At 43.3% G+C, this 14,070-nt stretch overlaps 1 protein-coding gene across 2 annotated transcripts in view; it reads right to left on the bottom strand.

Moving 5' to 3' along the window:
* The window catches only part of LOC130291489 (cytochrome P450 2G1-like), a 72,318-nt gene that overhangs the window by 19,396 nt on the left and 38,852 nt on the right, over positions 1-14,070 (bottom strand). For both annotated transcript variants that reach the window (XM_056540239.1, XM_056540238.1), the window contains 2 exons: positions 9,677-9,818; positions 9,098-9,285 (listed from right to left, as the gene is read on the bottom strand). In XM_056540239.1, coding sequence (XP_056396214.1) covers positions 9,098-9,285; positions 9,677-9,818 — 330 coding nt within the window. The remainder of the gene's footprint in view (positions 1-9,097; positions 9,286-9,676; positions 9,819-14,070) is intronic.

Raw genomic sequence — 14,070 nt, 5'->3', positions numbered from 1 at the left:
CCCCCTTGTATGGTGCACCACAAGCACCGTTCTTGTACACAGAAACACGGTTTACAGCACATGAATTAAGTTCTTGGGGGGAGTACACTTTCACTAATGGCGACTGTAGTAGGCACACACCCGTATCTTGTTTGTGCAACGCCAAAAAGGCTTTTGTGGTAGCCCTTGGGGGATCTTGGTAGTGGGGGTATTGTTTCGGTAAATGAGGGGTTAATGTTAACCCTGTAGTTCGTGACGCCAGGCTGAGGGTTAGTATGCTGAGATGATTCTCCGGCCTATCGCCGCCCATCCCAGTAACGATAGGTGCATAAGAATAAAGACTGAAGGTCCACAAGGTAGCTGAATCTGAACTTGCATAAACTTTACTTAACGGCTTGCGGTACATCCACAGAGTAGTAACAGTCTCAATCAAACAATCTCCATATACCTCAATGACTGACAGATGTTGCGGACCTTGACTTTAGACAATAGTTTCTGAATTCAGGGAAGATCCGTCCAGATTTAGGGGATAGATAAGGTCCGGTGGTCTTGCAGAGTGTTTAGGGATTGATACACTCACAATTTGGAATAGAACAGCCGTCGCCGCAAGGCTAAGGCCTAGACTCACTGATGACAGCAGCGTAGATCCTTTCTTGTCAACAGCCAGGAACCAAGAGAGAGATTAATGGCCGCCGCACCCTTATATGGGCAGGGGCGGGGCCATTTTGATTGGTCCAGCCATCTGTTACTCATTGTCACAAAGGAAATGAGTGCATTACGTCACAAGGACCTCCAAAGGTCCTCAAGTAGAAATACCATAGAGTTCACCTGATCACGTGACCCACAGGTCCTGCTACACTTCCCACAGGTAATTAACTATTTATATACATTTTATACAATTAAACTTCCACAAATAAGGAGCATATGATTAGAGCAATGACTGTAGGGGTGAGAGGTGACTAGGGGTGGACTATACAAAAGGACCCCGATGTCCTAGGGACTCTGGCTATGGGGACCCATAAACAAAGGTACCGGATAGGATTGGGTACCGAGACACCATATATATATATATATATATATATATATATATATATATATATATGTGTGTGTGTGTGTGTGTGTGTGTGTGTGTGTGTGTGTGTGTGTGTGTGTGTGTATATATATATATATATATATATATATATATAGATAGATAGATAGATAGATAGATAGATAGATAGCATACATAGACAGCAGCACTCCCAGGTAGTGAAAAAAAATCTGGTCTTTATTCACAAATGTGCAGGCGACATTCCAGCTGGCTCACCCAGCCATTTTCAAGCTGGCTGGGTGAGCCAGCTAAAACAACTCCTGCACATTTTTGAATAATTTGGGATCACTCACTATTATTTGGTATGCTGCTTTTTTTGGAGTTCTTTATATATTTATTTATTTTATGGTATAAAAAAAAACTTGAAGAAGAAAAAAAAAAAAAAGGTTTGTTCATTGCCATAGTCTGACCCCTATAACTTTTTTATTTTTCAACCTACAGAGCTGTGTTAGGGTTTATTTTTTGCATGAGCTTTAGTTTTTACCAGTACAACTTTTAAGTATATGTAACTTTTTGATCACTTTATAAGTGATTTAAGTTTTTTCTGGGATGTGATGTAACAAAAATCATCAATTTTGAAGTGTACAATTGTTTTGTGTTTACGATGTTCACTGTGTAGGATCAGTAACATCATAACTTAAGAGTTCTGTTTAATTATATTCAGTTTAATAATTATGCCAAATGACAATATGACAATACCAAATAGTTTTTATATTTTTAAAATTTTTGCCCCCCCCCCCCCCCCCTATTGCTATAGCATTACACTGATCTATACCATCTGCGCTCGATTGCTAAGGGCTGCCAAATCAGACTTCAGCAATCACCGAGCCAGGGAAGCCAAAAGAGCAGAGGTAAGTCTGCAAGCTTCCCCAGCAAGACATTGTCTTCCCGCAATGTAATGCTATGTGACTACTAGACCCCAGGGAATAGCGGTACTGAATGTTTAAATGTTTTGATCTGTATGATCTTGGTATTTAACCAGTTAAATGACGGACTAGTCAAGATAGCAGCGGGCATCTCCAGGTTATAACGCTGACCCGACCGGGAAGGGTTAATATCAATACAATTTATACAACGTATAAAGGAATGTATGAGGGCTATTTTTTATGCCAAGATCTGTCCATCCATGGTATCGCTACCATTTTTGTTTTGATGGGACTTTTTGATTGCTTTTTATTCATTTTTTTCTGACATATACAATAGGAGAGGTAGCTCTATTGTGCCAGATTAGTACTAATGTGTAAGGTCGCGTACCCTATGCAACCTGAAAAAACGATTATAAGAAAAAAAAAAAGGGGGGGGGGGGGAGTACTTTCCTCGAATCTGGTCTTTTATGTGCTCATGGATGAAAGCATATATGATACTTGTATAGTGTGTACACAGTTGGGTAAAGAAGTAGGATGCAATATAAATTAAACAATGATATATTTATTAGTATATAATGTATTTTGGCATCTGCCTGAAGGGCCCTTGCAGCAGTGCCAGTAGATTATTATATATGAAATTAATAATATCCAAATAAAATAAAACTTGTAAAAACTTGTATAGATAGCTTAAAGAAAGTCTGTATTGTGCAATCTTGATAATAAGCAGCCTTTGTGAATGTAATAATATACACTCTGTAGTCCAGTGGGTAGAGTCCGTGAATTATGTAATCCGTGTGGCTCAAAGAGAAGCGGCAGTGGGTAAGTAGCGAGAGCACCGTGGGACCACGTCAGGACAGGTGAGCAACACTGTCCTGCAACCACCAATCTTTGTACATTCTCACAACTACTGCATAAGACTTTCAAATCTCTTTGAGCCACACGGATTACATAATTCACGGACTCTACCCACTGGACTACAGAGTGTATATTATTACATTCACAAAGGCTGCTTATTATCAAGATTGCACAATACGGACTTTTTTAAGCTATCTATACAAGTTTTTACAAGTTTTATTTTATTTGGATTTTATTAATTTAAAATATCATTTATCTACTGGCACTGCTGCAAGGGCCCTGCAGGCAGATGCCAAAATACATTATATACTAATAAATATGTCATGTCCCAGTACAGGTACACGTTCCTGTACTACCTGTAGGCCCTGTCAGGTTGAGTCCCTCAGTGACCTGGGGGCTCCTCTGCAGGGACTCCCCTTGTTCTCCTGTTAATTTAATAAATGTGGTGTATGTGCCTGTAAGAGCATAGACAGGATCCTTATGCCTAGATAGTATATAGGACCTGTGGAGGTCTCAAGAACCTGTGTGTGTAAGTTAGTCACATATTATGTTATGCAGTTAGATGATTTGTTACAACATGTACTCCCAGAGAGCACCAGTTTTAACCTATGACCCACAGCTTGACCAATGGGCTTTAGTCCAGCCCCCCACTATATAAAGGGGTGGCCATTTTTAATTCACTCTCTTAGCTACCAACTCTCTTTAACCCCTTCAGGACCAAGCCCATTTTGGCCTTAAGGACCAGAGCGTTTTTTGCACATCTGACCACTGTCACTTTAAACATTAATAACTCTGGAATGCTTTTAGTTATCATTCTGATTCCGAGATTGTTTTTTCGTGACATATTCTACTTTATTATGGTGGTAAATTTTTGTGGTAACTTGCATCCTTTCCTTGTGAAAAATCCTAAAATTTGATGAAAAATTTGAAAATTTTGCATTTTTCTAACTTTGAAGCTCTCTGCTTGTAAGGAAAATGGATATTACAAATAAAAAAATTTTTTATTCACATATACAATATGTCTACTTTATGTCTGCATCATAAAAGTGACAAGTTTTTACTTTTGGAAGACACCAGAGGGCTTCAAAGTTCAGCAGCAATTTTCCAATTTTTCACAAAATTTTCAAACTCACTATTTTTCAGGGACCAGTTCAGGTTTGAAGTGGATTTGAAGGGTCTTCATATTAGAAATACCCCACAAAAGACCCCATTATAAAAACTGCAACCCCCAAAGTATTCAAAATGACATTCAGTAAGTGTTTTAACCCTTTAGGTGTTTCACAGGAATAGAAGCAAAGTGAAGGAAAAAATTCACAATCTTCATTTTTTACACTCGCATGTTCTTGTAGACCCAATTTTTAAATTTTTACAAGGGGTAAAAGGAGAAAATGTATACTTCTATTTGTAGCCTGATTTCTCTCGAGTAAGCACATACCTCATATGTCTATGTAAATTGTTCGGCGGGCGCAGTAGAGGGCTCAGAAGGGAAAGAGCGATAAGGGGATTTTGGAGAGTACGTTTTTCTGAAATGGTTTTTGGGGGCATGTTGCATTTAGGAAGCCCTTATGGTGCCAGAACAGCAAAAAACCCTCACATGGCATACCATTTTGGAAACTAGACCCCTTGAGGTACGTAACAAGGAATAAAGTGAGCCTTAATACCCCACAGGTGTTTCACGACTTTTGCATATGTAAAAAAAAAATTTTTTTTTCCACTAAAATGTGTGTTTCCCCCCAAATTTCACATTTTTCCAAGGGTTAATAGCAGGAAATACCCCCCAATATTTGTAACCCCTTCTCTTCTGAGTATGGAGGTACCCCATAAGTTGACCTGAAGTGCACTATGGGGGAACTACAATGCTCAGAAGAGAAGGAGTCATATTTGGCTTTTTGAGAGCAAATTTTGCTCGGGGGCATGTCGCATTTAGTAAGCCCCTATGGTGCCAGAACAGCAAAAAATACCCACATGGCATACCATTTTGGAAACTAGACCCCTTGAGGAATGTAATAAGGAATAAAGTGAGCCTTATTACCCCACAGGTGTTTCACGACTTTTGCATATGTAAAAAAAAAATAAAAAATTCCACTAAAATGTGTGTTTCCCCCCTAATTTCACCTTTTTGCAAGCGTTAATAGCAGAAAATACCCCCCAAAATTTGTAACCCCATCTCTTCTGAGTATGGAGGTACTCCATAAGTTGACCTGAAGTGCACTATGGGCGAACTACAATGCTCAGAAGAGAAGGAGTCATATTTGGCTTTTTGAGAGCAAATTTTGCTCGGGGAGCATGTCGCATTTAGGAAGCCCCTAAGGTGCCAGAACAGCAAAAAAAAAACACACATGGCATACCATTTTGGAAACTAGACCCCTTGAGGAACGTAACAAGGGGTACAGTGAGCATTTGCCCCCCACTGGTGTCTGACAGATCTTTGGAACAGTGGGCTGTACAAATTTTCATATTCATGGACCACTGTTCCAAAGATCCGTCAGACACCTGTGGGGGGTAAATTCTCACTGCACCCCTCATTACATTCCGTGAGGGGTGTCGTTTCCGAAATGGGGTCACATGTGTTTTTTTTTTTTTTTTGCGTTTGTCAAAACCGCTGTAACAATCAGCCACCCCTGTGCAAATCACCTCAAATGTACATGGTGCACTCTCCCTTCTGGGCCTTGTTGTGCGCCCCCAGAGCACTTTGCGCTCACATATGGGGTATCTCTGTAGTCGGGAGAAATTGCGTTAAAAATTTTGGGGGGCTTTTTTCCCTTTTACCTCTTGTGAAAATGTAAAGTATAGGGCAACATCAGCATGTTAGTGTAAAAAATAAAAAAAATTTACACTAACATTCTGGTGTAGACCCCAACATTTCCTTTTCATGAAGGGTTAAAGAAGAAAAAGCCCCCCAAACCTTGTAACGCAATTTCTCCCGAGTACAGCGATACCCCATATGTCGCCCTAAACTGTTGCCCTGAAATACGACAGGGCTCCAAAGTGAGAGCGCCATGTGCATTTGAGGCCTAAATTAGGGATTTGCATAGGGGTGGACATAGGGGTATTCTACGCCAGTGATTCCCAAACAGGGTGCCTCCAGCTGTTGCAAAACTCCCAGCATGCCTGGACAGTCAACGGCTGTCCGACAATACTGGGAGTTGTTGTTTTTCAACAGCTGAAGGCTCTGCTTTGGAAACAGTGGTGTACCGGACGTTCTTATTGGGGGAGGGGGGCTGTGTAAGGGTATGTGTATATGTAGTGTTTTTAACTTTTTATTTTATTTTGTGTTAGTGTAGTGTAGTGTTTTTAGGGTACAGTCACATGGGCGGGGGATTACAGCGAGTTTCCCAGCGCAAAATTTGCTGCATCTCAAGATGCGAGAAACCCACTGTAAAAGCCTCGCCCATGTGAATGTACCCTGTACATTCACGAGGGTGGCGGGGCGGGGGGGGGGGGGGGCTTGCATCAGCTGTTGCAAAACCACAACTCCCAGCATGCATGGTCTGTTAGTGCATCCTGGGAGTCATAGTTTTGCAACAGCTGGAGGCACACAGGTTAGGAAACACTGAGTTAGAAACAGACAATGTTTCCCAACCAGTGTGTCTCCAGTTGTTACAAAACTACAACTCCCAGCATGCCCAGACAGCTGAAGGGCATGCTGGGAGTTGTAGTTCGGCAACATCTGAAGGGCCAGATGTTGCTTAACTAAAACTCCCAGCATGCCTGGACAGTCAGTGCATGCTGGGAGTTGTAGTTTTGCAACAGCTGGAAGAGCACAGATTGGAGACCATTATACAATGGTCTCCAAACTGGGGCCCTCCAGATGTTGCAAAACTACAACTCCCAGCATGCCCAGACAGCCAAAGGCTGTCTAGGCATGCTGGGAGTTGTAGTTTTCAGACTCCTAGAAGCAGCAGTGAAGATCTTCACTGCTGCTTCTGAGGACCACATACTTACCTGCCGGTCCCGTCGCTGCTCGTCCACGTGGCCGGTCCTGCCGCTGCTCCTCGGTCCTGCCGCTGCTCCAGGTAAGTCCGCCGGTCCCCACGTGTTCCCCCCGTGTGCCGCAGGTCCCCGCGAGCCCCTGCAGCCTTCGTCCCCCGTTCTGCCCGACTTCCAGGGGCGGGCAGTGCGGGGGATCTGAACTTTCACCCCAGATCACTGTGATTGGTCCACAGGGACCAATCACAGTGATCGCTGACCAGGACCATCAATTGATGGTCCTGGGGGTGAAGCAGAAGTTGTCCCCTGCTGGAAACAGCGGGACTTCTGCCAGTTAACCCGTGCGATGCTGCGCATCGCCGGGTTAACTGAATGTCATTTATAAACGCCGGGATGCGCGAACGCACTGCACAACCCGGCGTTTATATATGCCATTCTGCGGGAAGGGGTTAAGTTGTGTCCTCATAGCTATAACATCTAAGTCTTTGCTGAAGCAGCTACCAGAGATCTCAGGACAAGTGTTCAGCATCTGGAGACCACAAAGCTACAACTCTCCAGTAAGTCTACAAGTCTATGTCTGCTGTCACTGAAATCAGTCAAGTCCTGCACATAGTACAAGTCAATTCTAATTACAAGTCAAGTTTATTACAAGTATTGGTCCAGCAAGCTGCGAGGTCCTCTGGGTGTTGGTCACCTCTCTGGGAATTCTGGCCATAGCTGTGAAGATAATTACACCTGTCTTCTATTTAGTAAAGCCTCCGTTTACCCTCAACTGGTAGTGGACTCTTTATTCACTACTAGCCCGTGGGATAGCGGGGAATCCAGGCATGTGGTTAATACCATCCAACCCCCGGGTTAATAACATCTGATCCCACCACTCTCACTGCAACACATGTGGTCCCGCCATTCAACGCAGCGGTGCACCACAAATATATCATTGTTTAATTTATATTGCATCCTACTTCTTTACCCAGCTGTGTACAGAATATACAAGTTCCACATATGCTTTCATCCATGAGCACATAAAAGACCAGATTCGAGGACATTTTTTCTGACATCTGATGTGACCAAAAATCTGCAATTCTGGCATCTGTTATTTTTTATGTTTAACTAAATCACAGAGCAGTTTATTTAACATTGTATTTAAGTTCTGACATTCTGATTTAATAGGGAGGGGCTTGTATATATTTTGAAAACTTTTATTTTATTTTTATTTTACACTTTTAAAGTCTCCATAGGGATAATTAATGTACTGTTCAGTACTATGTAATATCATAGTACTAATCAGTACTATAGACGTTCTTATACAGCCTGACTCTGCAGGCCATCAGCCATCCTGTACAACGGAAGAGGTAAGAGACCTCCGGTGGCGATCGCACTGCGGGCATCTGATGAGCCCACCCAGATCCACAGGCATCTATAGGGTTAATGGTGGACATCAGCGTAATCAGTGATGTCCCCAATTAGCGGTGAGTCCCTGGGTGCTGATAGCTGCTGAAGCTCTACAACTATAAAGCGAGCTCAGCTCTTACACTCGCTTCAAAGCTGCACTGTAAACATATGGCACGGTGCGTGACATGAATCGCTGCAGGCCCATACATTTATGGTGCGTCTTATCTGATTTAGAATACTTATAGTTAAATACCCTTTGAGCACATTCAGAGTTAAAAGAGAAGGGTTTCTCATTTGGGGCCTTAATCAAATTGTCAAAGTGGAGAGTGGCTACAAAGAGTATTTCTCTGCTGGACCCCTTCTGCTTTATGGCCCAGGAAGCCAAGGTGTTGGTTGTCCCAGCTCATTATCTTGCTTTTTCTGGCCATCCCCTTCTTGACTGCAGCAGCTGGAGGTGGTCGGAAAAGCCATAAGTAGCCAAAGTGGGCAAGTTATGCAATTTGCGTAATTCCCATTGACGTTAATGGTATTTATGCAAACATTGCATACCTACAACCTACTCTGGTTACGTAACTCTGTTTACCGGCTGCTTACAGCTTTCCCGGCCACTGCAAAGAGGCAGGGTATGGCCAGAAAAAGCAGGATTACGAGCTGGGGCAACCCCCTTAAGCAGAATTAGGTAATCCTGCACTGACTTACCATGTCTTGCAGTATATTATATTCCTTAGGTCGGGCACAGTGCAGTTAGCTAGGGATGCATGAAGCTGTCCTTGGGCTACTTTTCATTGTGCCCTATACTAATAGTTTAGGGCTTCATGGAAACTACGTAAAGGAGCATTGACATCTGTCAAATACACAGATATCCTGTATTTTGTGCACTTATAGCATAATGTGTTTTGCTATAGATGTAGCATGCCAACTACGTCTCTGGCTGCATCTGTTACTTCCCAAAATTCTTTACAGCTAAACATTTTAGGAAACATACCATAGGAATAGAGTACCCTCTGTATGTAATGTCTCTTGTTGTTTTTCGTGGTATACCCATTGGAACCAAATCTATGAATCTTTGTATTTCATGAATAACAGCATCAGTGAATGGCATCTGGTTCCGGTCCTGAATCTTTGGGCATCGGTCCCGACCAATGACTTTGTCAATCTCCTTGTGGACTTTGGCTAGAAGTAATGAGATAGAATGACAAGGGAATTTACAGCCAGATTCTATATGGGGTTTAACATTATGGTCTTGTACACAGTGCACAAGAAACAGAATCAAACATATATATCTTGGCCTCAGCTAAAATGCAGTAATTGGGGCTGAAGGTCCAGAAAATGACAACCACATCTGAAACTGACATTAAAGCCAGTAACTTCTAATGGGTTTACCTGCATTGAAAAAGGCACAAATAAATGAATAGAAAAGTAAAAAAAAAAAAAAGGTCTACAATGAGGTACTGGTGAGGAGGTTAAACTATTGCACACAAAACCTTTCCTATATTTTATATAATATAATTTTATATTATATAAAATGTAATTATTGCAAATCATGGGAAAGGGCTTTACTTACCAAGGACATCTGGGTATTTAAGGAGAATAAGAAGAGAATAGGTCAGGGTTGTGCTGGTGGTATCCACCCCAGCAAAGAAGATCTGCAGAGTACTGTTCACTAAATTGGTGAGGTGGAATTCACTTTTGGGATTAATCTTTTCCTGTGAATCAAAGAGGAAATATTATTACATTCTGTATGCATTATATGTTGTGGTTATTATTTTTATTACAGTGAGACATCGTAAAGAAGACCACCTTAAATTATATTAAAAAGTGGTATTTTATGGGAAAGGGGGGGGGGGGGGGTTTAGGGAGCTTAAAGAAATTAGCCATTATGCATAATGTATTGTACATTGAAAATCTTTCCCACAAAATTTGGTGTGCATAGGGGGTGGTGATGTCAAAGAGGTGGTCTTAACTATGTTGTTGTTTTTTTGTGTTGTGTTGTTTTTTTTGTGTGTGTTGTGTTATTGTTGTTTTTTGTGTTCAGTTGCTGTTGTTTTTTGTGTTGTGGTGTTGTTGTGGTGTTGGGCTGTTGTGGTGTTGTGTTGTTGTATTGTTTCAATTTACTACAGTACTACCTGCTTTTCTTTACGTGAGCACCACGGTCCCTTGGGAACATCCATACTCCCACACGGCCAAAATTCCAGAAGGGTTCTCCTAGTGTCAGACTCTCTGTCTATATTTTTAGTCCAAGCACGGAAAGCTCATGGCTAAGAAATTGAATTTTCTGCGCATTTGTGGATTGCCTAGATGTACTTTGGCATCAGGACGGGAGGATGCTGACGATTTCTTTGAATCGTGCAACAATAAAGACGGGACTCAGTAAACCAGCACCTGCAGTTTGGAGTTTAAAGTGTACCCATCAGATCCAACTAAAAAACAATTTTTAATATATCACTCAGTACCTAATCCTGACCATGTACATCTAATTTTTATGTGTCTAGCACCTTTATTTATTTTTTTTATTACATTTTAAATTTAGCTCACTAGTCTGAATTCCTCTCAAATGGAGGGGATGTGGCCTCACTGTGCAGGTCTCTGCCCCCTCCCTCAGTATGCTGTCTGCTCACATCTCCCCTAGCATTAGCAAAACTACAACTCCCAGCTTGTCCTCACTGACAGTAGCGGGACACAAGATGACATTGGGAGGATTTTTCCTCCAGCTCTGAGCCCTGCGCTCACAGCTGTCAATCGAGGAAGTGTGTCCATGACATAGGTGATGATGCATGGACACAGCAGGACAAGTATCTGTCCAAGCAGTCACGGGGGCAGTTGTTTGACTGGATTTTTCAGTATGAAATACCGTATTTATCGGGGTATACCACGCACCGGCCTATAACACGCACCCTCATTTTACCAAGGATATTTGGGTAAAAAAAGTTTTTTACCCAAATATCCATGAAAAAATGAGGGTGCATTTGTGCGCGTGTATACCCCGATATACCCCCAGGAAAGGCAGGGGGAGAGAGGCCGTCGCTGCCCGCTTCTCTCCCCCTGCCTTTCCTGGGGTCTAGAGCGCTGCTGTCGGCCCTTTTCACCCCCTGGTTATCGGCGCCGCTGCCCGTTCTGTCCCCCTGACTATCGGTGCCGGCGCCGATAGCCAGGGGGAGAGAAGCGGCACCGACAGCCAGGGGGAGAGAAGGGGCAGCGGCACCCATTGCCGGCGCCACTGCCCCGTTGCCTCCCCCCATCCCCGGTGGCATAATTACCTGAGTCGGGTCCGCTCTGCTCCAGGCCTGAGTCGGGTCCGCGCTGCTCGGGTCCGCGCTGCTCCGCTGCTCCAGGCCTCCATCGTTGCTATGCGCTGAACGGCGCGGCGCATGACGTCAGAGCGCCGCGCCGTGCATAGCAACGACGCTGGGGACCGGCGTCGTTTCTATGCACGGCGCGGCGCTCTGACGTCATGCGCCGCGCCGTTCAGCGCATAGCAACGACGGAGGCCTGGAGCAGCGGAGCAGCGCGGACCCGACTCAGGTAATTATGCCACCGGGGATGGGGGGAGGCAACGGGGCAGCGGCGCCGGCAATGGGTGCCGCTGCCCCTTCTCTCCTCCTGGGGGGTGAAAAGGGCCGACAGCAGCGCTCTAGACCCCAGGAAAGGCAGGGGGAGAGAAGCGGGCAGCGACGGCCTCTCTCCCTCTGCCTTTCCTGGGGGGGTATCAGCGTATAACACGCACACAGACTTTAGGCTAAAAATTTTAGCCTAAAAAGTGCGTGTTATACGCCGATAAATACGGTACTTAAAATGTTCTAATGAAAGCAATTGCAAAACCTATTGGTTATACATGCTTTATAACATATGAAGTTATTGTATCTGACAGTGCCCATTTAAGATACAGGAGGCTTGCTGAATCCTTTGAATCAAATAATTGAGTGCCGAGAGGGCTGACAGTGTATAAGGAGGTCTCACAGTTTCATGATGATGAAGGGTTCAGGAGTGAATGGGATCAGCTACATCTCCAGCACTCCCTGAATGTCCTGAAGATAGTATTAAAAAGGAATGAAGAAGAGTATGAACATACCACCACTGAGCTCTGCAAATGTAAAACTGAACTGAGAAGTCGCCTTGGACAAGAGGATTTTGAAGCTTTCTTTAAAAACTTGAAGATAGACTCCTGCAACAGCAAACTGAGATAAAGGACAGGAAGAGAGACAAATTTATACGCAATCGCTTGGATTTTGAAAACAGCAAAAAACGAAATCCACACGCAAACGTGCACCCATGAGGAAAAAAAGAGACCAGTCACGACTACTGGACTACAGAGTCTGAGTCCAGTTCCTCAGAAGAACAAACGGGGTCAGGATGAAAAGGGAAAAACCAAGCACCACAACCACAAAAAAAGAAGGCTATGAGACAACATAGGACTGAAATACCTACAGAGGAAGGCAATGTAGCACCCCCTTTAGACCGAGGCCAAGGACTGGAAGAGGAGGCTGACGCAGGAAGATCCGTAAGGCAGAGCGTAAAGCGCAAAAGGGTGACATGGCGGAACCGCAGGATGTAAAAACTTAGGTTACCAACTTATCGGGAGTCTCTTTTCATGAAGGTTGCATTTCATTACTAAGCAAAGGCTTGAATTACTGTCTGTTAGACAACTTCGTTTATACATCATTTGAGATAGATTTACAAAAAGGCATCAGAAAAACGAATTTACACAAATTTTTTGAAAAAAAGCCCCAACCGGAGGCACAACATTGCATGGGTGAAATACGTTGTATTGTGGTGTTGTTTTGTTGTGTTATTGTGTTGTTGTGGTGTTGTTTTGTTGTGTTGTGGTGTTGTGAAGTCTTGTGTTGTTCAGTTGTGTAGTTTTGTTGTGGTGTTGGGTTGTGGTGTTGTGTTTTGTTGTTGTGTTGTGTTGTTGTGTTGTCTTGTTGTGTTGTTGCATTTTGTTTTGTTGTGTTGTTGGCTTGTGGTGTTGTGTTGTGGATTTGTGTTGTGTTGTTGCATTGTGTTGTTGTGTTATGGATTTGTGTTGTGTTGTTGCATTGTGTTGTTGTGTTATGTTGTGTTGTTGCATTGTGGTGTTGTGTTTTGTTGTGTTGTGTTATGTTGGTGTTGTGTTGTAGAGATGAGCGAACTTTTCAAAAATTCGATTCGGCCGATTCGCCGAATTTTCCCGAAAAGTTCGTTTCGATCCGAATTTATTTGCGGCGAATCGATATAAAAAAAAAGGCTATTTCTAGCCTACATACAGCCTCTATAGGGGTATAGAATACTTTGCTGTGTCCTAAAACGCATATGGAGTGTGCTGGGGTAGTGAAATAATACTGTTATTCAGAATGACATGCAGATTGCCGGCATCACTCTTAGAATCACTGCCGCACAGCGGCACAATGACAGAGCCTGGAGGTGGCATCAGTGTCAGGAGACCATATAGTGACTGAATGACATAGCGTGGACATGTTGGCAGCAAGAGGAGACCATTTAGTGGCTGAATGGCACAGCGTGGAGTTGGCTGATGCACTAGTACACTACATACGAGGGCTTCACAATCCCCCCCAAAAAAACAACACAATATATGAAATTTTTGACAAAGATTTCTCATTGGTAGCACCCGCTATCCAAAAATGTGAAATTAACAGACCCAGGCCCCACCTCTGCGGCATCAGTAACCCATATATTGCCTGAAGCACACAGCCTGGAGTTGGCTGATGCACCAGTACACACAGGGCTTCACAATCTGCCCCAAAATCAACAAAATTGTATACATTTTTTTTTTAATTTACAACTTTGTGTAAGCACAAGCGCATATCTAACATTTCAGAAGACTCTATAAGGAAGGACGGTGGACCACCCAAAGACTTTCTTCTAAAAAATAATGAACCACACAATTGTTGAATTTTTTTAAAAAAATTGAAATTCCAAGACCAAGGCCCCACCTCTGCTGCACCAGTAACCCATATATTG

The sequence above is a fragment of the Hyla sarda genome, chromosome 9 (assembly GCF_029499605.1).
Source record: "Hyla sarda isolate aHylSar1 chromosome 9, aHylSar1.hap1, whole genome shotgun sequence".
Classification (NCBI taxonomy): domain Eukaryota; kingdom Metazoa; phylum Chordata; class Amphibia; order Anura; family Hylidae; genus Hyla; species Hyla sarda.
Note: the sequence above shows the minus strand (reverse complement) of the source record. Positions and strands in the feature narration are given on the sequence as shown.